Raw genomic sequence first — 26,168 nt, 5'->3', positions numbered from 1 at the left:
TGCAGCATTCACCAGCCCTCACACATGAAGTGTGTGTGTGTATAAAGCCTAGTGTGTATGTGAGAGGGCGTTGATGTATAAATGAGTCGTTGAATCAACACTATCGTGTTATTTTTATCTTGCTGTAAGTAAGACTACTGCGAGATATCATGAAGTCATCCTGCTGCATGATATAAATATCTCAGCAGAATATCCTACGCAATCGTGAATCTTTTACTACAAAGGGATATCAGGCCTTTTAAACAGGAGTAAGAGGAGGAGGAACATAAATATATGTACTATAAATATACAAGAATGTGTTTTGAACAGAACAAAACGAGCAGTAAATCTGTCCTGGAAACCTTTTTTTTTACCATTTAAGAACACCTTTCACATAAATGCCCACCTGCGTACCTGTGTTTAGGTTGTGGTCGGTGGATTCAGACTAAACAGTGAGACAATCGGTGTCTCTTTAAAGCCAAACAGAGCTGGAGCAGCCATAACAACTGTTACACGAGAACAAATGAGGGAATATCTACTCGCTCACCCACATCACAGACTGTGGCCTTGGTAGGGACGTGAATTATGTGCAGTTCATTTTATCGAACACTTTATTTATCTTGTGACATCGCTGCTTCATCTCACCGAACGCTTCTGTGTCCTGTGCTCTGGTGATGACAGTGTGTACAAGTGGTTAGCAGTCATGTACTTTGGCTGGTCATTGTCAGCAGCATCCACTGTGCTGAAGTGCAAGACACTGTATCCCTAACGACTGCTATTCTGTAACAGAGCCTGACCTTTGACCTCCCTGCCGAGGGATTAATAGATAAGACAGGGATCAGGGTTAGATTTTATCCTTTCTGATTGACTGACCACACAGTTTGTATTCTGTGTTGATATTGTAATATTGTTGCTATAGATATTTTCCCCTGAGTGCGGCGGTAACAACAGGAGACTGAGCGAAAAAAGGAAAATAAAGTGAGAGTTAAACGGGCAGAAACGGCATGAGAGAGAAGTATCTGAGCAAAAACCAAATGGCGTGAGATAAACCCACTTGTGCAACACCATGGGGACCTTTAAGCGCACACACACACACACACACACACACACACACACACACACACACACACACACACACACACACACACACACACACACACACACACACACACACACACACACACACACACACACACACACACACACACACACACACGCACGCAGACACACACGTTACCTGATGCGTTTGGCTGGTGGCAGCTCTAAATTGTGGGTTTCCATTTGTGCTCACTGTTAGATTCAGGCCAGTACACACTGTGGTGCATGAAGGCACACATACTCACACAGACACACATTGACACAGGCTAGTGTATTGATGGTGGTGCATGCATGCGTGTGTGTCACCACACGGTATACAGTGCACTAAATCCCCCCATATAACTGGAAAATCCACGTAACAGCTTCCAATTCTTCTGCAGTTCTTGTCGCCTTAAAACTTAACTGCGTGTCTTTATCCCCCGCACACACGACCACATCGAGACCCCACACATGTCTCATTATAGCAGCACGAAGCCACACAGTTCTAGCTAACATCCGCATGTGGTAGAACACTCACACAGACACACACATATGCATACCCATATGCATACACCAGCAGTCACATAGTTCAGCTTTTCTTTACTTCAAAAAGGAACTGCAAACATCCCATCGTGGCTGCAGAGAGCGTCACATTTTATTATGTTTAATACATTTTAATATGGCCAATTTAATGCTGAAAACCGCCACAGAGTTTGATAAAGCCCAGTTTCATTTCGATGACATTGTTGAGCGTTTCTTTGACCAACACTATAAGTCAAAAGATGACGAAGAAGGGCAGTGAGTGTGTGCGTTTGTCACCGGGGAAACAATCCCTGACGAGCCTTAAATGACACAATGGTTTAATAATTAACAAAGCCAATTTCCTGTCTGTTGCTGATCATGACGATGTTGTAACGCTCCGCACAGTGGCGGCCCACCTCAAGGCTTCCTGTGTTCCCAATCACACACACAGATGATGCTCACATCTTTACTCCGTGTTGTCTCAGGCATATCAGTGTAATAAATGTTGACATACACGTAGATTGTCTGGAAGGACATGAAAAAGAGAGTGAATGGGAACTCAGAGAACAGGTTTTAACCCCCAAGCCAGCAGCTTGTCCATTTGTGGAGCTGATAGTAATTGAGGCTAATAGGAAAGGGAGACAAAGCTAATCAATAATAGATGCATCAATTAGCAGCCTGCTGACCTGGATTGCTGAGAGGAGAGGGGGAGGGATTTGGGACACTAATTTTGTTGACAATGCATTAGTTTAACAGCTTTGGGATTTCTTCATTATCTCCCCCTTTCCACGTTCGAGAGCGGGAAGAGCTGTTTCAACATCGACGTTGATGACTACCGACGGAAGCTAATGATGACGGTGTGACAGCTGAGTCTAGCACTTTAACATACTGGGAGAGGAAGAAAAACAAATCCAGGGCCACACAGCAGTCCTGCACATGTCTCATTAACATTAGTAGAAACCAGGGAGTTCTACCTCCCATCTGGTAAAAACATTTCTTCCATCCACATAGCCAGCTGGATAGGCCACCGAGACAACCACAGAGAACACACTCCCATACCAGGTGACCCCACATCCTAGACACCACAACCCAAACCCCTAATCACACAAACACACTCCTATACCTTCTCATGTCCATCACATCTTACCAACCAGCCTTATTCATTGTGGATGGAACGACCAAATAATATCCTGCAGCCTATATTCCATATATTATTTTAATGAGGTACCAGGAAACGTATAGCTTTGGGAAATCAACTACAGTACTTTGTTGTGCGTCAGTAATACTGTCCGATGTAAAGAACGTGCTAACGAGTTTAAAAGGGACACACATGAAACTCACAACAAGGTCTGTGGGTTATCTTGAGTAACCGTGTCATGGTTTCTGAATAGACTTTGTTGTAAAGTTAAAAAAAAAAAAATGTTGGCACTTTGACAAGTGTTTAAAGTGACACGACTCCGTGCTGCCTCAAAAACACTCATCATGTTCATGATGTCTGGGGCTGGGTCTATTCTCGACAACAGAACAAAGTAGCCTGTGTGTTGAACTGAGTTGGGCTACTGACAGAGACCAGAGATCAAAGCACCCAACATGTAACCACTGACGAACCGTGAGGGGATGAGTGTGTGTATGCCAAAAGGCTTAAAGCCTTCATTACTGCTGATTGAATAACCCACTGAAGTCTATTAACACCCTATTATGAAAGTAAATCTTTCTTTAATTTCCTCTCTCTTCCTCACTCCATGGACTCCATTGCTCCAGGTAGAGTAGCTGGTGCTCTTCATAGACCCAGGAGGCTCTGCTGGAACTCCGTGTCCCAGAATGGCTCACCCTGACTGGGGAGAGATGCTCTCAGCGCCTCCCTCTCTTCGCCCTGGTTCTGCGCTACTCTCTTTTCAGTTTCCTTCAGTGTAAAGAACAACGGACGCATTGTCCCCGAGACACAAGCGGCTCTAAACGCTCTCTGTGTCTGTCTGTATGTCTCTCTGTCTCACGTTACCAAACATGACTGCCTCTTCCTGCACTGCAGAGTCCAAGCTACGAACTCACTCGTACGTGTCGGGGCTAAAGTCATACAAACACACACACACACACCTCACCATGTGGCTGTCAGTGTATTTATATTGGTGGTTCCACTCGAGTAGTTCTCACCAGACACTGACACAAACATGGCACCCTCTTTGACCTGTGACCCCTCTCTCCATGCAGTCCGATCCTCTCACGCACTTTTAGCGTCACAGCAACTGATAACTCTGGAATCAGTATCATTGTGTGTGTGTGTGTGTGTATGTGTGTGTGGTGTTAGAGGCAGGATTATGACCTTGCAGCTACAAAGAAACCAGTGTTGCCAAACAACATGATGAAAACATGGAGTTTCCAAAACAGAGAAGCAGAAAGACAGAGAATGCGAGAACGAGAGATGCTTCCTTGTGGAAATACAAAAATCCAGCGCTTCCTTTTCCTCTTCCCTCCTCCTATTGGCTGCTATCCTTCTTTCCCTCCATACTTGGCAGGCTATCAAGGTCAGCTGGATCATGGTTTGTTTTGATGCTCCGGGAGCGTGGAAGGAGGGACAGAGCGAGGGAGATGAAAAGAGTGAATGGAGAGTCCAGGTAGCGAAAAAGTCTTGTGATTGTGCCAAAACAGTCTCAGTCTTTTTGGGGCTATTAACAGCAACTGCCAACATATCCAATGGAAAAAGACTAATTAACACCATCTATTGTTGAGTTGTTATTTTGGGCACTCCAGCATGCTGCATGTGGAGATAGAAGATAATCAGAGCTCCGTTTGTGTTATTTTTCTGTTTTGATGATCACCCAACGGAACAGTGCACAGATTCTACATCCTCTGTTCAGGTACTGTATAACACTAACGAGCCAGCTGTTAGGCTGATGTTGAGGTGCATAACCAGCAGAAACGGATGAATTAGTGTGCAGACTTTCCTGCTGAAACGTCTTAGACTAGACCTCTGTGTTCTGTTCAGTTGAAGCCTCTGGTACTGACAGTCCATAGCTGTGTGGAATAACCAATAAAGACTTGATCGATTTTCTTTGGTACAGCAATCTGTCTCTATGAATGGAGGCAATAAGGCACGAACACAGTGACCTAAAGAGAGAGAGAGAGAGAGACAGAAGGAGGGATGGAAAGTGCAAGGTGGACAGATATAGCGGTGCATTTTCTGAGCCCACATTTCTAGTTATGGCTGCGGTGGTTCAGTGCGTGTGTCTGAGGTGATATATGGCGCTAAAGGTCAGTGGGTTAAGTGCTCTGCTCTTGTGAAATGGCCGCTGAGGTCCTCTGTGTGTCTGCAGAGCTGATAGCTTTATCTGTCCTGCAGGCCACTCTCAGGACCAAGAGACCAAAGTGAAAGAGCAGATGAAGCATTGTGCGTCTCTGGTTCAGACATGCGTCTTTGTTTTTTTACGGCTTATTTATTTATGAAACGCAGCCTGTAATTTGGTTGGACATCGATGCTCTTTTGAAATGTAATTTCTGGTGGATTTGCGTGAGCCCAAAGGTTATTTCACTTTGTCATGTAATCCCTTAGTAGATGCAACAACATAAATTAAAAACTCTTCAGCCAGGAGGCTTTTTGAAGATTTAAGATATCCAAGAGAGAGAGAGAGAGAGAGAGAGAGAAATATACTTTCATGTCTGAGAGGAAAACAAACATCTCATGAGCATTAGTGTGTCTTTGCGTGTGCATGTATGCCCACACAAGTTATGAATCACTGAAGCTAAATCTTTGTCAACCTCCGGCCACATGAATTGTTGGTTGAATGACCTAAGAGCCACACCTCTTACAGACGCACAGTCACGCATGAATAAAACATTTGTTAAAATAGATCAAGGTGTGTGTGTGTGTGTGTGTGTTTGTGATGAACGGCCTCAATGTGTCTATCACATGCAGCAGGCTTTATTTATTCATTGTCTACATGGTCAAAGGCTCCTGCATCAGTGCTATGAAATGACAGACTTCAGGGAGGGGTAATCTCCTGTTTATCAAAGGTTTAAGCTGAAAGGGAAATAAATCCTCAAATATTTGGACAATTGAATAATGATTTCAGTCATTTTTAAGAAAAACAAAAGGTGTCAGGGTAATCCCCATCATTAGACATCGTGCTGTCAATCATCCGTCTCAGTGTATAGCTGGAAATGCTGACGGGACATTATCTCTGTTAAGCCATCAGCTTCTGAAGAAGGTAACCTTAGACAGGTGAGAAAGCTACTTCTTCTTACATAACACACACACCATGCTGAATAAAAGATGTGTGTTATTTCCACTTGGCTGAAGCTCCTGTGCTGACTCACTGCACTGTGAGATCTCAAACAAACGGGTAAACACACATTCTGCATGCACACGCCATTCGGTTCCACTGAAACATTAAACATGAAGCGTGGCGTTTCCACGAACTCAAGTCTCCGGTATTAAAAGCAGTTAGAACATATAAACAGAGAAGGGGGAGTAAGGGAGTTAAAGGGTGAGGCGAAGTTCAGCCAGCTAGCAGCCACTGCTCCGTAACTCTCCGGCCTGTCAGAGCTTCAGAAGATGACGAGTGGCTGCTGGTCAACGTTTTCTTTTTAATCAATTTCAAAAAACAGGAGTCATACTTCACAGTCAAGATTCATCACAATCGACAGATGAATCAGTTATTGAAGCCCTGTCTTGTGTAGATTGCCTTCTTGAGTTTCCTGCAGCTGTTTTGCTATTAACATTCAAACCAAATGTGTGTGAAGCATCTTCCAGTTGCTATTTGCATCTTTTCTGAATAAAACGGAAGGAAGCAACTTAAAGTGGTGTGTATTTCAGTTGAAGGGGAACTGAAACCTAAAGTCATACATGTTCAAAATGCAAAGGTATTTTACAGTACAGTAATTCCATGAATCAATACGTAAACATTATCTCTCTCTCCCTCATGTGATGAATGGCGGACCAGAAATCAATACTCTCCACTCCCACATGTGTGATGAGAGAAGCACTGGGTTCTTCATGTACTGCGCTGTACTGTGTACTGTGTGCGCTGCACATGCTCTGTGTGCTCCGTTTGCGTGAATACATGTTTGCAGGTTCAAGACAAGAATCTGACACACACACACGTGTTAGACTATATACAGCTTATATTTGCCTGCAGGGACAAGATAATGTAGGTTTGACATTTAGAAAAGATCAGTTGTTGAGAGGAAGTGAGGAGGATCGAGACGAACAGCTACACATTAACTGCACTCACACTCACACACACACACACACACACAGTGTTAGAGGGATGGTGGGTTTCACCTCTGAAGCAGGCATGCTGCATCCCTAAAGACCACATTACCCATAAGCTAGTTCCCTCCCCCACACTCACAACCCGATAGCTACATGCTCATATCTTCCCCTGCATGACATGGGGCATTTTAAAGCATTGTTCATTGAAGAGAAAGATACTCTTCCTTAGCCTCTGCTGCCGTCAGTATATCTTGGTTAAACACTTGGTTACACTAAGAAGCTCAGTTACACTGGATACACAGTAGATGCTGCTTACTGTGCACGGCAGCAGCAGAGTTCATTTGCATGCGCTTCGATTAATGTAGAATCCTGACACGCACAGATCGAGGTTCAACACAGCAACACACACACACACACACACGAAAATAAACACCACTTAGACACAGCATGTCTGGTCGTTAATCATGTCAGAGAGGTTGCCTCAATCCATTTATCTATCCCCTCACCGCTTCTCTCTCTCTCAAACACACACACACAGTGACAAATTGCTGACATGGGTAGAATATTCCTGTCTGGAGATGAGATTCCCAGTCCAACGAGTCCAGCCCCTAACCTGACTTCATATATCTCCCTCTCTTTTTCTACCTTTTTCGAGTCACACTCCAGCATGCACACACACACCGAATGCAAGTGTGTTTTTGCGTGCACGCCTGCGTGCATCTTCGTGACCTTAGGTCTAAAGGTCATTTCCCACGTTCGCAGCTCCAGGCTCCTCTGCGACGTCATCGTCACTCTGGGCGACAAAGGGAAATAAAGGGGCGGGGCTTTCCTTCCTGACCCCATCTCCAGTACAATGGACACACACACACACACACACACACACACTTTTGGGTAGTGCAGGAAAAGCTCTCACATGGGTTTATGCAAAATCTGTGTTTATGTAAATGTATGTTTTCCTGCGATGCTTTATGAACTCCACTCTGCTGTTGATGTTGTGAGGGGCAGTCAAAAATAAAAACGGGGAAACAAACTTAAAACTTTGGATTGGTTCCACATGCAACAGGAAGTAGAACTAAATCTGAAGAACAGGTGGCCTCATGGCTACAGAAACAGGTCAGAAAGCAGAAGTGTAAGGTTTTGGTTCAGTTCATGTGAAAGACCAAAAAGCAAGTACTGTACTGATTGACATGTCATTAGAAGGGAAAGAAAGTAAGATGCAAAGAAATCACAGCAAAGAATGAATTGATTCCAAAGATTGCAACATAGAAATTGGCACAGACTAATACATTTTCAATTTCCTTAAATGATATCATTGCCAGCAACTTGAGTAGACAGAGCCTGTGGACTCTTCTCAGGTTAAGATAAGGAAACCAGTCTGGCTGCTCTTAGTGCTTTCTCATCGGCAGGAGCATGACATGGTAGTCACACACTCAAAGTCATCAAGCCAATGTGTTTTAAGAAACACATTGGTTCAAACATTTCTGTTTTCCAATGCGTCCAAAAGTCCAGTAATAAGGAGGAGAAAAGAGAAAACATGAGCTGCTGATTATGTACTCTCTATGGAGTCTCTCTAAGTGAGTAAAAAGGAAACAAGTTAAACTACTAAATGATTGTGTCGCAAATTATATTTGTAAAATCTGATTTTAAAGTTTTCAAAAGTTAAAAGGAAAATAAAAAATAACCCTGCTTATCTGAAGGAACCCTGACATGCTGTACATACACATACATACACATGACATTTACTATAGGAGACACCCTCAGACGTACATACGGTATACTTGCCTTTAGGCTGTTATGGAGTAACCGTATCCCCGGGTGCTATCCGCCCCCTCACTCTTTCCCGCCAATCACGTACACCTGCAGGACCTGCTCTACAACTGAGTAATGCATGTGTGTGTGTGTGTGTGAGAGAGTGTATGTGTGTGTGGGTGTGCTGTGAAACAGTAAAACTGGGTCAGCTCGAGGGGGTCAATCAGCCAGCTTGTTGCAGTGCCAAGAAACAAAGAGAGAGAAAGAGGGAGACAGAGCGTTTATGAATGCAGTGACACAGACGTACTGTAGGTAGCCAACTGCATGAGTCTTTTCCTGGAATGCAACTTTTACAGTGGCAACATCCTCCATGTGTTTCCTCCTAAGTGCCTTGTGCAAACACGTTCAGCGAGAGTGTGAGATCAGTGATTTATTCTCCATGAATCAAATCAATGTTACGATGCATTTGTGTGGTGCTTTGTTTGCTCTCTGCTTGCATCAGCGGTTGGAGAAAGGCTGTGCAAGGTTGTTCAGTTAATAATGTTGTTGAGGGTGAATTTACATACAATGTTTTACAGCTGTGAGAAGCTCCTACATTTCCTTTTGTGCATTGCCTTGTGGGATAATCCTCGTCAGCACACTCATACATTTATTCTCCTTAGCATTCAGTTTAAACACACTACACACTCAGTGTATTATGGATTTGGGACATATCTTCAGGTTGTTTGAGCTGTAAACAGCCTGAGAGGAAGAACATCGACAGTACTCAGGGCGGCAAAAACTATGACAATCTCTTCTGCATGTTCAGAAAGACTTTTATTTGCTTGCAAAAAAAGTCCACAAAGCACTCCCTACTGCTTGTGAATCTCACTGCTGTCAGGGCACTGTAACAATAGAAGGCAACCAGAAGAACTCTTTGGTGGATTACGTCAGCTGGAACAAGACGACAAAGTTTAAAGAGATTTTGGTGAGTAAATTAAACAAAGTATACAAAAATCAAAGGACAAAGATAAGATGTTGAGATGTCCCTCCTGTCCTCAGTGGAGAATGAGATGATGCCTGTGAGTGTTACGTCCATCAACTGTCGTAGTGCCCTTGAGATAACACTAAATCTCCAGTGAAGTAAAGACTGCTGTAAATGTATTGAAACACAAATGTAACTTGTTTATTGAGGGTACATTAGCCTGTTTGCCATGCTGTCTCTATGGTGCCACAGATCACTGCCTTCCTTCTCTGATCTGCTTCGTTTGCACAAAGACGCAGCGCGAGTCAGCACAGTGCGGCATCGCAACACAGGTGATTTAAGTTCCCTTCAGCTTCCTTCTGCAGCAAAACTACGCCCTAGAACTCCACATGAGGGAAAGGACTTTATTAAGTATTGAAAGGATGAGTCTCATTATATCCTCCCTCAGCCTGAGGAGACGCTGTGCTGCAGAGCGGCTGTGTCATTACGTAATCTGCACTAAAGATCAGCCACTCATGTTTGAGGACAGTGTGCATGTGTGTCAGGGGTGGGGGGGCAGGAACACACGCAACAACAATGTGTACAATACATTCACTAAGTGCACGTCTCTTGCTCACATGCACACGCAGGGCCGTGTACTGTAATGATAAACGTGGACAGCACCGGCTTCCACTGCACATCTAATAGATGTTGACCGTCTGACGTCAAAGTGAATAAAGATGAATTCCTCTCCTCACGTCGCTTTGATCTTCCTCTGAGGAACTAGTTTCTTAAAAAGTTAAATACTTATCTCTCTTTCTTCTGCCCTCACAGTGTGACTTTCCCCTCAGCCACCTCTCTGTGTGTCAGCGCCGGCTCCATCCACTGTGTGAGCCAGCAGGGGTGGTCGCTCTCATCTAATAAGCCCCTGTCACACAGATTAATGCCTGCTGATGGTAAATCCCCCCCGGACCGGGTCGAACCAACTGTCCTGCTTGATTGAACCCAAAGGGAGAGACAGAGCGGGTCACACAGTGAGAGAGAAGGAGAGAGAGAGAGGGAGGGGGAGACTTATCATCTCCCCTCCTCTCAGGCTGCCATCGGTCTACAGGACATGACAGCTCGTCTTGACTTCTGCCCTTGTTTCTCATCTTTCTCCTCTCTTCCCATCCACTTTCATTTTCTGCCGGTGATGAGAAAGTGTCCTCTCATCCTCCCTCTCTTTTCCTACTTTTTCCTCCCACTCTGACCCATCTATGGACACAACCAGAAATTTACTCCAGTTTTAAGAAGTATATACAGAATAATGCAGCCATGTCAATACTGTTACTGACATTTGAGCTGATTTGACTGTTTGCTTACATATTAAGGCCTCAATAATAATATGATAATACAACACGGACAGGGGTCATTCTGTATAACATATGTGCTTTTACTTTTGATACTATAAGTATATTGTGGTTGATAATACGTATTTATTTTACCCGTTTCCCAACAATCAATAAATAATAATAATTAAGCAAATTATCAAAATAGTTGTCGATTAATTCAACAGTTGACAACTAATCAATTGATCGTTGTATCTCATAAAGATCAACCATGTTGATGTGTCAGCCAGTCTCTAACAAAGAGTTAAAAACAACCAACTGAACTTTGGTATGTGGTTAAAAGAACAGCTTGAGTGCAGCAGTAGCAGTAAGAGGGGAGACAACTATTTTAATCTCTTGTGCCCCCCCCCCCCCATAATCACTAAAAGGCTTCAAATCCTCTTGTTCACTGCGTGGCTCCACTCCACAACATCCCTGTTCACCATCGTCTGTGTAGAGCACACAAACACAAATACACATTCGAAAGATGGCCCAAAACAAAACCTGTGGAACTGCAATGGAGCAGCACCACCCTGTCTATTTAAGTCTATTTATTTATGCATTACATCACACACTCACGTGGTTGCACCTGTGTGTGGGAACACAGATCCTCCCTTCAGAAAAGACAATGCACTGAAGTGAGATGGAGAGACAGTGTTCATCTACAAGTGGAAAAACAAGATGGAGGAATTTTAAAAGACACTTCAAGAGAGAGAGAAGTTTATTTCCTGTGCCTGACGGCCTTTGTTCGCGTCTATGTGTGTGTGTGTGAGTGCATGGGGGTGAATTCGGTCAGTTTGTTCGAAGCAAAGCAAGATTAATGACCCTCAGCTCATTCCTGGCAAGCACTAAGATCTGTGTGTGTGTGTGTGTGTGTGTGTGGGGTTGACCTAACAAGGAAATCTTTGTCCGTGTAATGGCTTTTAGCTGCACCGCAACCTGCTGATCAGCTTTTCTTTGTGTGTGTGGAAACGGAGAAGAACTATCACATAACGTGTATCGCCATTTAAACTGTATCTTGTATCTTAAAGGGCATTAACATATCAGTGGCATACTTTCACTACATTTAACTGTACTGGACTCTAGGCTTCTGCTAGGATGCGAGTTGGAGTTCAGTTTGAGCCGAGCCCGTCTAAAGTACATGTTGGCCGGGCCGACAGTTTCCTCTCTGGTCAACCAAGTTATTTTCATAACATCAGCAGTGCATGTTAGTCGACATCTTTATCAGTGGTTGATAGCCGTGAGGCCAATGTAGCAGCAGTGACTGCTTCACAATGGTTGGGTTGGCCTGCTGACAAGCCATCAGCTAACACACACACACACACACACACAGATAAGCAAAAGCACAAAGACACTGATAAAAACAACACATGAACATGCACTATATGTGTAGAGTATAAACATCACATCTCATGCATGAACACAACTCATAAAGTCCCGGCTTACAGTCCCTTCATGAAGACGATTCATACGCTGCAGACACCAAAACCCAGCAGCATGCAAATACTCATCATACTGCATGTATGGTTCTTGTGAGGACACACAGACAAAGAGACACTCCACACACACCAATTCAAGCTTGTCCAAAGCGATTCACTAAAATAACCGGCGGTGAAAAGGTTAGGCGTGAATAATTGATCTCTCTCTCTCTCGCTCTCTCTCTCGCTCTCACATCTTTAAGGTTGAGTCTTTACACGGTTTACACATTTAGTGCGGTAAAACTTGCAGTCTGTTCAGACTTGAGCTGTTGCACAGCTTTGTTCTTTCCTCCTGTATACTGACATAATCAGTAAAATGAGAATAGTGGATAATTTATCTCTCAAATGAAAAGAGAAGCATCTGGGCTGTCTGAAAGAGCAATGAGGCAGAAAGGGAAGGAGGCAGAAACAGCTCAAAGGTGTTTTAGGAGCCACTTAGCTTCACGCAACAAGAACAAAATAAACCAATGAATGCATTTGCATCATTAAACAGGAGTTGCAATCCTTCGAAACTGTTGACTGTTGCTCATCAATTATTGCCATCAATTTCATTAGCATTATCTACCACAAAGTTACAGAGTTTAGCTTCAAAAGCATCCTAAATTGGAAGCAATGACAATACCAGAGTTCTAAAACAAAATGGTATTCAGCAATGACTCCTCCCATGTGTCTCTGAGGACGTCCCGCTATGAACAATGAGGACATGCAAACTCACTAAACATTCATAATGCAAAGCGGTCGGACTACATTTAACAAACCTGTGATGTAGAAATAATAAAGAAAGCAAACAAGAACACACGTCCAGGAACCAAACTTCAGCTCACTTTCTTAATATTTTAAGAAGGCCGGCTTTACTTCACGGTCCCGGGACAAAAACTAACCTCGATTATTGTCCTTAAAAAAGACTTCCGACAGTTTGAACAGTTAACTTCATCTCACTAGTTCCCCATCAGTGTACAACATGCACCAGCTGAGCTGCTAATTCATCGAGTACACCTTTGGTCAACCTTCAGCAGATGTTAGCCACTAGCTCTTTAACTCTTTCCACTATAAATAGTCTTGTAAATTACATTTATAGTTATTAACGGAACTGTGCATTTAAAACTAAATGAGTGTAGCACTTTGTACGCCCCCGCTCTTCACCTTCACCTTCATCACTGACCGACTGTGTATGTGTGAATTCTGCGAGAGCGTTTGCGTAAAAGAAAAAGACTCACGAGCAGCTGACGGTGCTACACGCGAAGCTACAAACAGACATCCGTATGCTGGAACAGACTCAACGTGCACATTTATTTCCCAGGGTGCTGCTGCTTAATACTAGCAGGCAGACTGTTGGACAAAGAGGGATTTAGCCGCAATCTTTCCTGGAGCAGTCTCACACATTACCCTCATAATGATTTTAACAAGATTAAGTGAAGGAAATATCTATTTCTAATTCTTAGTTTTGGATTGAAGTGTAGCGCTTTCACTGTTATGAGCACTAAAACAACTTACGAGACCGTAAAATAATAGTGTTTTCCAGAATGTCCCTCAGTAAAGCTGCTCTGAGTTTATATTTTATATCAACGTCATTTTCACGTGCAAGGACTGCTCTGCACTGTCCACAGCAGACCTGTGGTGTTAACATTAGAGGGTTGTTTTGCGCTTCAATATCCTGTTGCACAGCAGAGTACAGTACACGGTGCAGCTCGTTATTGTTTGTTTGGGGAGAATATTTGAACAGGTATAGGTGCACAGCGGCTCCCTGGGCTCCATTAAACAAGCCGTCAACACATCACCGAAAACTCAAGAGGCAAATAACACAGCTGAGCGAGTCTACCAGGCTTAACTGTTGTGTGTTCCTTGTGTGTAATGAGGTCACCTGACTTCCTATTCTAACACACACACACACACACACACAGCTGAATGTGTGCACACAAATGGACGCACTAACACAATCATAAGCATTAACAGTACCCTGTCAGTGTTTTTAAAGTAGCCAGCTACCAAGTGCAAAATATTACTAAAGTACACACACACACACACTAAAGCCTTAGAAAATGTCTCTATCAAAGTACATTAGGCTTCCAAACTACAAGCTTATTACCCTCTTAAGCACACACAGCAGAGTTTGACCGAACCCATATGTTTGGGTGGGATAAGTCCACGTCACCTCTTAGTGTCTTTAATGCAATACGTCCTCTCTTTCAATGCCCCATAAGTGTAACAGCCAGGCTCTAGTCTACACAATAACACACACACACACACACCACAGCCCCATTAACAGATTGATGTCCATTCAATACCTATTAGTTCAATGGGTGAAGGCGTCCACGATCTAAATTTAAATGGATGCAGGCATTTGCTCAATGCAAAAAGCAGGTTGTACTTGATATGCTCGTACTAAAACTGCAACTGACAAATGATTCCATTATCAACTCATCTGGTTATTGGTTTTATTCCCGATAAATTATCATTGAGCCTATAAAGTGTCATCGTGAAAAGACACGACGAAATATGAAATAGAACACATTCTAACCTTTAACTTCACTTTTATCATACAGGGTGAAATGTTTGGATGCATTTCCTTGAACATGCTTCTATGTATCTCCTGTAAATGTCCATGCATTCATACTCTCTTCCTCCTTTTGTAACACAACAGTCAGCGCGATACTAATCTAATCTGGACTGCCGGGATCTCATTTCCCTTCGGTCCCACGTAGACAAGGGGGTCGTGATTTAAAAGCACTTAAGCCGATGAGATCGCCCAAGATGCTGTGATGTCATCATGCCATCTGACTGGACACTCTGTGATGTCACGTCGGGGAACTTGCGTCTTTAATTGGATCAGGGTCCCGCTGTTTCAAAATGGAATTGTTTCATATCGGGTGTGACGCCGCATGTCACAGTAGAGTTGCTGTGTAAAAACTTCACCTTGTATTCCATTTATTTTAGAGAACACAATGCTTTCTGTAATTACCTGAATGATTGTTGCCTGAGCTTTTATCTGCACTCTCCTCCATGCAGACAAAGGCTCAGTTAATGTGTCCTACTGTGATGTCACCGTCTGACTATGAAGCGCCTGTGTAGTGCTTTGTAATGTCGACATGCTTTCTAGAACAGTGTGATAACGCTTTTAGGAGGCCTTCGATGTTTCTCTCACACACACACCGCCACACATTTTAGGCAGCCTGTCTTCCATTGTAATGTTGAGCTGAAAGATGAAAGTATGGTGCCTGTCTGGCTCTAAAGACCCCCTTTCTCTTTTTCTCTATTCCCCCTGGATGCACACACACACGCACAAAATACACATACGGGCTCAGCAGACACCTCAATTATGATAATGTGTATCAGCATTAATGTATCCTGGCTTTCAACAATGTTGTGTGTGTGTGTGTGTGTGTGTGTGTGTGTGTGTCCCAGACAGCCGGAGAGGAGGGGCAGCTACTGTATCTCATTTAACACAGGTTACTCCCTCCAGGAGAGCAAAATACTGAGGCCTTCAGCATTTGTACGCTCTAATATACACACACACACACACACACACACACACACTCACACACACACACACACAAAAGGAAAGTTTCTCATGAATGCAACAAAGAAAAATACGGACAAACACAAGGATAAGAAGATTCAGGAAAAGGCTGAAGCCAGTGTCTGTGGAGAGAAAGATCAAGTGAGACGAAAAAAAGAATGTGCGAAGATTCTTGTGCGAAGATTCAAAAGCGCATCGGCCTCGCTGTGTGTTTTTCTGTCTGTGTGCCGCAGTATCAGTGCGTCAGACAGTTTAAACAGTCCAGGTGGCCTCGGATTTGGGCAGAAGAAACTCAGATTATACAATCTAAGTAATGGTAAACATTCAAAATACATCATAATTCCCAGACAAAGAATATGCAGCAGTGCAATAGGGCAACACTAACTTGGCATCCTGGGAACTCCTCATTTAAATAACCAAACAAGTAGAAACGAGACGCAATGTCAATAGTATTCGTGTAGTAGAAGTACACAAGGATCAGTTCTCAACCCCTCTCTCATCTCCTTTGCTGCTCTGTCATCACAACCCTGCTGTTTCTTCCTCCTTCTTATCCTCGTCTTCCCTCCGTCTCCGTCTCCCCCCCCCTCCACCACCATGCCTCCTTCCTCCTCCTTTCCCAGACTCCCTCCCACCCTGTAATTACCACCTCAGACTCCAATTAAAAGAAACTACAATAAAGAGAGCAGAGGAGGGAGACCGAGGGGCGGTAAGGGAAAGAGAGAGGGGGGGAGGGATTTAATGAGAGGTTTATCCACACGCACGCGCGCGCGCGCACACACACACACACACACACACACACACACACGCACACACACACACAAATACAAAACGACTCCAAAACTAGTAGCACATGCAGGTAATGAAACATTTTAAAAAGTCAAGCTTTCTTAAACGCTTTCAAAGAAGAACAGGAAGTGTGTGCATGTGGATGTGCATGCGTGGGCATCTATGTTAAAATATCTACATACATTTGTATCTGTGTGTGTGTGTGTTTACGTGTGTGTGTGAGAGTCAGGGGGACTGCTGACAGTTTTTCCTTTGTGTTTTGCCCAAGCCTGTTTCCTGCCATTAAGGTTCCCAGTGTTACTCCGCTTTCCTTAAAAACACACACACACACGCACACACACACACACACACCAAATTGGACAAAAAATTTGAGAGACAGAATGTCAATATGCAAAACATGATAAAAAAACTGCAAAAAAAGGAGAACTGAAGATCAACATAGTCAACATAGTGCTTTTAAAACTGATCAATGCACGCACACACACACACACGCGAATACCAAAGAAACTCTCTCTGCAGTGGAAGACACCAACAATCAATAAACACAAAGTAGGAACAGCAGGGTAGCCCTTACTGTCTTTGTGTGAGTGTGAGTGTGTGAGGAAGAAATGGACCTTGTGGTTGAGTGCCAACCGAGACTGCCAGAAGACACACGCACACACACACACGGCCTTATCAGTTCATTCATTTCATTTAGAAGATCTATGACTCAGCTTCTCTTTGAAGACTAGTGTGTGTGTGTGTGTGTGTGTGTGTGAGAGAGAGATTGTGTGTAGGTGTTAGTGTGTTCCAGACTAGAGTCTCTGTGCAGCCTTTATGACCAGGTGTTTTTCCTTGATCATAGCAGGACGGGTAAGCCCGACACACCAAACACCCTGTGGTGTTCGTAAGAAGCACTCTTACTTTCCCAGCTTCGTTGAACTGTAAATTCAATAATTACCATCTGCATTTGTTTTCTCTCTGTGGAAACCGGTTGAGCCAAAGTGTGTCCTGCTTACAGCTGTAAGCCGGTTCAACCTGATGGTGCAGTTCTGATGAAAGGTGAAATTTCAGAGACTGTGTGTAATCATCATCTGTGTGTCCGGTGTACTTACTCTGTTATGACCTGGCTAATAGCATCTATAAGGATATGGAGGGTAGAGAAAGCATTCAAGAACTCAGCAGTCTTCTCACGGTGGCTTCTTCCAGCTCCCAACTGTCACCCAGAGTAAAGAAACGCCGACAGGCACAAATACGGAATAAGCTGACTTCTGCTCGCTGCTGCCGGTGCAGCGCTTCTGTGACGAATTCCATCCCAAAATGAGGTGTCCAGCTTTTAAAAATGCTCTTCTGACTCGGACACTGAGACAACAACAACACGGCTCATGTAGCTTTGTATTTGTTTGTGGGCGCTGCAGGCAGAGAGACAGCTGGGGTGTGGAGATCAATGGCCAAAAAGAAGCGTGGTAAGTGTGTGTTTGTTTGTGTGTGCGTCTCGGAGGAAAGGGCCAAAGGAAGTATAGTATTCTACTCACGAGAGGAGAGAGAAAAAGAGAGCTGTGTGAGTGTGTGTGTGTTTCCTTCCGTCCCCTCCCTTTTAATGCTGCGAGATCCTGAACAAAGAGCAACACACACACTTGCAGTATTAGTCTTAAATGTGAACAACTCACCCTACAATTGAATTAAACCCATACTTCTGTATTACAAATGTAAGGTCTCATAACAAAAGGTGAAACGGGCCTAAAGAGAGGTAGATGGAGGGCCCTCACATTCTAGTCTTTCCATTAATGGCCCTAAAGACACACACACACACACACGATCGATTGATGATGACTTCCAGACTTGCAATCAGTCTGAGTAAACAGGAACTCTTTGAGGATCTTCTCATTGTGACTGCAGTGTGTGTGTGTGTGTGTGTGTGTGTGTGTGTGTGTGTGTGTGTGTGTGTGTGTGTGTGTGTCAGTGTGTGTGTGTGTGTGCGTGTCCTTGAAAAAGCGAACAGGTTAAGTGGATGCTGTCAGTGACAAGGTGACCCTGTGTGACCTCTGACTTTGCCTTAAAACCATGTGACGCCCCTCACCTCCTGTCGGTCTGGTTGGTTTTATCCTGGAAATGAAATGGATCTGTTTTTCCACAATATCAATAACAATAAGTTTAACTTCCCAAAGCTTATTAGACCGGTTTGGATTTTTTATTATCAGCGCTCTTTTCATCAAAATGTAACCGCGTTCCACGCTCATTAACTAGTCAGAGCCTCCTGTCTGCCCCTTCCTGTTCTCCTCTACTTCCCCTTGAGTGGGTGAACAATAAAATCAATACTGATTTCTATGACTGACGATGGTCCCAGGAGACCGTCAGCAATATTGAACAGTTTCTAAGACAGAGTCCTGTAACTCACTCCAGATCTCATCACAAGACGGGAAGTTTTTTCAATTAATAATGCCTCTGGGACTGTCCAGGTTTAATTAAAATACTGGAAAAAAAACTTCACTTTAACCTGAAATTAAATAGAACAAGTTGGTAGAAAAAACCAAACCCTTCAGCTTAAGTGTACCCTCTACTTCTAAATGCTGAAAAGCGTTCTCGGTGCATTATAATTGGTTTCCACTTGCGTTCTATCAGATGGGATTTCCATGGGCTAGAGAGGAAGGAGATGAGGGCTGAGAGCAGGAGTGACTCCCAATGAGTTGATGATATATGCTTGAGCCGCGCCCTGCAAACCTTTCTTCTAAAGCCCTCTGTAGGTGATACACACTGAATGCCAGAAACACTAACGCATACTCACAAAGGCTTCAACTCCAGAAACCCTTTAAGAAAGCTGTATTTCACATCATTGACAGCGCAATTCATAAGATTCTCATGAGCGAGGGAGTGGGAACAAGGCAGGAAGGAGGAATGAATGAATGAATGAATGAATGAATGAAGGAGAATTCCACCAACCCACCTACAACGTCCTACCACGTCGTTGAGTGCCTTTAGTGTTTAGACTGGTCACAGCGGTCATGCTAAGTGGTGACGGACGTATCGGAACAAGAGTTGGAGAATTAGGACCGAGCGGGAAAAAAAGCCACCAAGAATCCCTATCATGAAATCCTCCTGGGAATGCTACCAAGGGCATCTGCCTGCCTCGACTTTGTGTGTCTTTGTGTGTGTGGCCTTTGGCATCTGACTCGGCTTGACCTTTCCTCTGACGGGCTCCAGTCACAGGAGTGCCTGTGTGGGCTGACCATTCACAAACAACGTGGGAGAGTGCATGAACAGCGATGTACGTGTGCCGCGCTAATGTCGCGCTCACAATCAGAGACAATGTTGGGGCTTCATAGAGAGCGCTTTATCAGCAAAAGCGCATGAGAAGCTAATGAACTTTGCTGACGAACGTAAGGAGAAAGAGAGAAAAATGTTTGTCTGTAGGAGGCCGATGACAGCTCAGAATTGACTCCTCTCATCCTTCTTTCATTCACTTCCTCCATTCCTCGCCTTCATGTTTAACGCATTTTGGTTTCAGTTCAATTAAATGACAGACTTTAAAACACGTTTTCTCAAAGTGTATGCTACTAACTGTGCTGTACTCTTTTCTTGAACGCATAACTTGACAAAAAAAACATGCTGCTAGCTTGTTCGAGGCTTTAGCTTAGGTTGAGGGTTAGCTTTAGTCTTAGCTTGGTCTCTTTCTCTCCGAGCCAACGGTCAGAGACCAATGAAAAAAAATGGATTCCAGAAGATCAACGAAAAGACAAAAACAGAGGAATGAGAAGGAAGAGTAAACGTGAGAAACTGAAGAAATTAAATGTTGTGATGTAGCGAAAGACCGAGAGAAGCTACGTTTTGGCTCAGGGAATAAGCAGACAAGCTATGGTGGGAGTTTTTAAACCACTTGAGGTATTTTAACAGCCAAAGAGAGATATAGATGGAAATGCTTTCCGTTATGCACTCACTCTACAGCCAGCAAAAAAGAACCAGGGCTTATCAGACAAAACTGAGGGAAGAGCCAAAAGCCTTTCCAAAGTCTTTCTCCATTCCCATGGCACCACTCAACTCCACCAAGTCCTATCAGCTACACTTAAGAAGAGAGCGATGAGTGCTGGATGAGTATGACGAAGGAACAGAGACGAGAGAGAGAATGGGATGCAGGGATGAGAAAGAGGGAAATTCTCTTGTCTTTGGATAACCACTTTGTATTCCCTGGTGGGAGACAACAATGTAGCCTCAACCCAAACACATAATGTACTGTAGTCCACATGTTATTCTCACAGTATTCAGCCCGGTTCAGATAGCTTAGTGGTTTCCTGTCCTATCCGCACAGCCTTTTCTCTGACGCGAAAGTGTGCAGGGACGAGGATTTTGCACATCATGAGCCTGACCACACTTCCAACCACGATATCAAGCGCCTTATCAGGATCTCAGATCTAATACACAAAGGTCACATAATTTAACACGTGTATGATGTTAAACAGGAAACAAGGCACATACGTCATCGACGCTAAATGGTCGAGCAAGTGAAGGGGGAGGAAGGGGGGTGATCATCTCCAGTAACATGAAAAATGTATACATTTTTATGAAATAAACAATTTGTCAAGACACAAAAGGGAGAACCGGTAGATGAGCAAACAAGACATTTCACTTCACGTTCATCTCTCATCATCAGAGTTGGCTGCTTCCTTGTATAATAGTATGAAGTGTGAAGCAACAGAATTACCTGGCAAGTAAAATTCACGAGAAGCTCAGAGCAGACACAACAGTGTGTAGTGAAATCAGGGCGATAACTGTGTTCTGCAGCCTGCTTTGATTAGTCTTTGTTAGATGGGACTCCCATCCACCCACACATAGTTCATCGCTAGCCGAGAGCAAATGTTGGCACAAAAACATAAAAAACTACAATAAGTCTTTCTATCACTGAAAGTTACTGGAGTGAGATTCCTTTTAAGCTCCTGTTGACTGCAAACAAAGAGAGAAAGTATAGTTTTGGTGAGCAGGCCAGGCAAACTGCAGGTGGTACAGTCGATGGACACTGGGTGGCCTCATAAGGGACATAATGCTTATATACCTGCATAGTTTCAGAGATACCAAGCAAATCAAATTAGACAGAGCCCCTCTTCTCCCTCACAGTAAATGGACCCTGATCCATGCGGTGGGTGCACCACTGGGAGCCAGGCAATGAAAGTCATTAGGGTGTCGGCACACAGGGGAGGCCCTGTGTGCCGACACCCTAATGACTTTCATGTGAGGAGCATTAAAAAACGGCTGCTAGACCAGTGAAACTGACTGGAGCTGATCCCGTCACAACAGACACACACACACACACACATGTATATAAATGTGATATAAAGCCAAGTGGAGTTTTGTTTAGTATTTAAATACAGTGCCGTGTGTTCATTATTTACATTTCTATGCACATTATAGAAATTATTTCAGCACTCTGTTATTTTAAAATGAACCGAACTGAAATAAGTAAGATGAATATGTTTCACGATTGCTGAGCCTAATTGTTTGCAAAAACACAAATGTGAATAAATTAGGCTTGTTCGGGATGTCTTGAAACCAAAGGCCCACACTCTGATGGTGACTTCATTGTGCAGCGGGTAATTTCAGCAGAGCAGTTTTACGACTTTCCCCCAAACACTTAACCAGAGAGTTGGAACGATTCCACATCAGCCTAATTAGCCACCCAACCGTTCAATATTGCATCTTACAAGCACCACACATACAGATGTATCACGACGCCGATGTGGCAGTGGGGAATGAACATCTGTGTGAGGCGAGACGGATGGATAATATGGACCCAAATGAATTAAAAAGATAAAAGGCATCTTGAAACAAGACTTTCTTAACTTTGTCTCCAGGTCTGGTCCTGAGGATGATGCCATAAGGAGGAACAGTAAATCCCGTATTTAGTTGTAGACGTGTTTTGAGCAGGACTGCATCTGGAGGCAGCGTACGTTAGCTTCAACACTCACAACACTGTGCAGGTTGTCGCTTGGATATTGTTTTACATGCAAACCCAAGCTTTACACACACACACACAGACACACACACAGACACACACACACACACACAGACAAACACGAGCATCACCTGACCAGTTGCTCATAACAACACTGTCTTACATAAGAGTCTCTCTTCAGTAATCATAACACACATGCAAACACGGACACACACACACACACACACACACACACACCCTGGTGAGGATGGCACCTACTTTTAACTCTGCCAGAATGCAACGTTGTTGGGACTTCAATCAAGATAACAGTCATACACGTTTGCACCTAGCACGCAACCTTTGAGGTATCTGATGTAACTGTGGCAAAAACGTTCCAACAGAAAGACAATGACGAAAACAAGAAATACAAATGTTTGATGCGTTTCTGTCTCTGCGAGTGTTTCGTGAAAACACGAAAGGCTGCTCTGTGGGGCATCGCTTCGGAGTGTCTCCCTGTCATTGCTGTTCGCTGGCACTCGTTCCGACTGTATTTGTTGCGGGGCCAGCGTGCCCACAGGCCACAGTTGCGTAATGACACACAGAGACAGGCAGCTAACTTACAGACACTGCATTCATTCAGCGAATGAGCCTGAATCCCCGGGCCAGCAGTGGCCGTCTGAAGTAAGAATTTAGCTGTGGATCAATCACAGGTTTGAAAGTACAAAGGGGTTAAAAGCACAATACGCTCTGCTGCAGAGTGCAGCTGTGGAGCAAAGCCCATTAATGCAGTCAGGTGACTGGAGTGCAGGTTAATGGTCAATGGACACACAGTGACGCAACCTCTAAATCTTTTCCTCCTCGCTGCATCTGGGTGTAAACACCATCACATGGTAGAGGGAGGGAAAGAAAGGACCCCGAGCAAATAATCAGACAGAGAACATAGAGAGGGGGATGAAAGACGAAAAACATACAATGGGGGAACAACAGCACAGATTTATTAACCTGCAAACAGAGAGAGAATACGTTCAAAACGTGGACAAATGGAGAGATGCACACTCGAGGCTGCAATTCAATCTCCAAAGGGTCAGAAAATAGCTCTGTCTCACTACTGCCCCATATGGTTCTCATCATTTTGTTGGATGTCCTCCCTTGTTTTATGTTTTTCATGTTAACTGTCAGCCAGTTTCCAGAAAACAGGAAGGCTGGAGAGTCCGTGCCGCTGACCCCGGCACAAAGGGGGAGCTTGTTAAGCTTGTCTTCACTGTGACTTATAGCCATCCGAATCTGTGTCTGGTTCTCTTTCACCCGTCAGAGTGGTGTCTATGTGATGCACACAGCCACTTTTCTAGAAAACTAAGAGTCTTTTGGGTTTTTTAAGCCCCTGCGTCCAGTCTGCTATCCCCCCCTGAGCAAGACGCTGAATCACTGCCAGCTTACAGAGCCACTGATCCTGACCTCTGCCTTCTCTGGATCAGGGCAAATGAAAAGACAAATTCCCCACATGCATCAATCCCTCCAGCGGGAAGCGCATTTGTCTGAACTGTCCCTTTAAGTTGAGGGCACAGCCATACGTGTCTGGATGAATCCAACAGCCCGGCGCTTCTGCCCAGTCTGTGCACTTGTTGTTGGCGTTGAGCAGGACATGCCTGGCACCTGCTTGCCTCGCCAGCGTCACCATTTATCAAGCCACAATAAAGGCGGAAGGCAGCCCTTTGGCACCGCGCCCCGACTGCGTAACAGCAGCGCAGAGCGCAGGTTGACTGCGTGGCACTGCGGGTTTACCTTTGGGTTGAATTAAGTTTTGCGCCAAACACTGGCAAAGCTAATCACACAGCATGTTTTAGAGCTTATAGTTCGGCTGTGCATATGATTGAATGGCACAAGAATATCCTGCAAACTATGCTGAAGTCGCAGATGTTGCACCAGCCTCGGGCATGTTATTGTTTTGATAGCTTTTATCATCATCATCATCACTGATGATGAGGCCAGCTGAAACATGTTTTCATTTGCAAATGAACATTAAGCACATTTTTAAATGCATCAAAGTGAAGACAGCCCTCCCAAATAACAATCAGCTGTTCTTTTTTTAAATATCACTTCAGCTTTGATCGTCACTAATATTGCCCTCGTGAGTGTCTGTTTCGCACTCACCTCCCAGCCCGCCCAGAGTCGCTGCCCAGGTGGCTCCGGAGAGCAGGCACAGCGTCGGTAGCAGGACCAACATGGCACCATCAGGACTCATCGTGATTCGGCTCCTGGAGGTCCGTCCGATCTGATTTCAACACCAAAGTCCTCGGACTCGTGGTTTCAGCTGTGGTGCATCCTGATCCTGTCCGGCCTTCGCAGGTTTCTCCGAATTTAAAGAAAAAGGTGCAGAGCACGCTCCAAGACAATGTCAGATAAGTTTTTGGTTATTTAAAAAAAAAGAAAAGCTTCCTGAAACGTTTTATTCTGCTATTCTGCTACAGGTTACCGCTCTCCCCGGAGCTAAAATCGGCACAAAGCGCACATTAATGCATGCATCCGCTCATGTATTGTATTACCTACTTGTGAAAAGCGACATGCTAAGAACCAGAGGGCACGTTGTTGTAGTTATATTTGTGGTGTATTCCAGTCACAACTGTGCGTCAGAGTAATCCAAAGTACCGTCCTCTCGTGCAGGAATAATGTCCAGTGTCCCGGGTTATAGTAAGCTGAAGCCTCGCTCTTATGCCCGCTCTGTGCCCCGGTGTTGCCGAGCTTGTCCCGCTTGTAGAAAAAAACCTCCGCTCTTCTTCAGTTTAAAAGCATGTGAGGAAAATAAAGCAGGGAAATCACGTTGAGGTCCGTGAAGTGAAACCAAATTCTGACCGCGCGCTGTGTCGCTGGAGCTCGAGCGCTGGCACGGTGCACGGTGCTGTGGAGGGCGGCGCGTGACCGGGCTAGAGGATGTGTGCTGCTACAACGCTCGAGCGCTGAAGGAGCCGAACGTCTCGCGCCCCGCCCTCCGGAAAAAAGGCAGCGCGAGGGTACACAGGTAGGAGGGTGACGTCACGGCCGACAGGTGCGGACCTAGTTTTCTTTTGGAAGATACGCCACAAGCGATTCATATCAAACTTCCTGGTAAGCGGAAGTTGTTGTTTTTACGAGGTTCTTTAAAATTACAGATTCATTTCATGTGTGGGAAATGGCAGGCAGTGGGGTCAGGGAGTGATTACAGGTTTCTACTGTGTCCACTAGACTATTATCCAATTATGGAACTGTCTGCCCTGTCATACAATGAGACGAAAGCCTGTCGTGGTTAAAGTGAAACCTGTCGTTGCAGAAGTCCTAAAACCTGGAGGATGCATGCAACACTTTCTACTGAATTCAAACTGAGATGTGCCCTTTTTAGAATGGGATTTATAGAGAACAAGCAAGGTTTAACCAGTAGTTTTGTTTTTCTCCAAATACTTTTTGTAGCCTCTTTAAAAAAATTAAAAAAAATTAAGAGATCCTTATATCCTTATATTAAAAGTTTGTGTTAAAAAGTGCAGATCGGATTTAGATGTATCCTCTTAATTCTGAATCGGACCAACTAATGCCAGCAAATGCTTTCCTCAAGGTTTTCCTCGACTGAACTAGATGACCCTTCACACTTAGTGAAACTCACAGGAGGGGGAG

At 44.2% G+C, this 26,168-nt stretch overlaps 1 protein-coding gene across 1 annotated transcript in view; it reads right to left on the bottom strand.

Annotated features, from left to right (window-relative positions):
• The window catches only part of sema4f (sema domain, immunoglobulin domain (Ig), transmembrane domain (TM) and short cytoplasmic domain, (semaphorin) 4F), a 42,267-nt gene extending 16,848 nt beyond the window's left edge, over positions 1-25,419 (bottom strand). Inside the window, exon 1 of the mRNA XM_079295550.1 lies at positions 24,678-25,419. Within this exon, the coding sequence (XP_079151676.1) occupies positions 24,678-24,768 (91 nt within the window). The 5' untranslated portion in view covers positions 24,769-25,419. The remainder of the gene's footprint in view (positions 1-24,677) is intronic.
• Between the last annotated feature and the right edge of the window lie 749 nt (positions 25,420-26,168).

Source organism: Melanostigma gelatinosum (genome assembly GCF_949748355.1).
Source record: "Melanostigma gelatinosum genome assembly, chromosome: 23".
Classification (NCBI taxonomy): Eukaryota; Metazoa; Chordata; class Actinopteri; order Perciformes; family Zoarcidae; genus Melanostigma; species Melanostigma gelatinosum.
The sequence above is the reverse complement of the archived record's forward strand: the minus strand, read 5'-3'. Positions and strand labels throughout refer to the sequence as shown.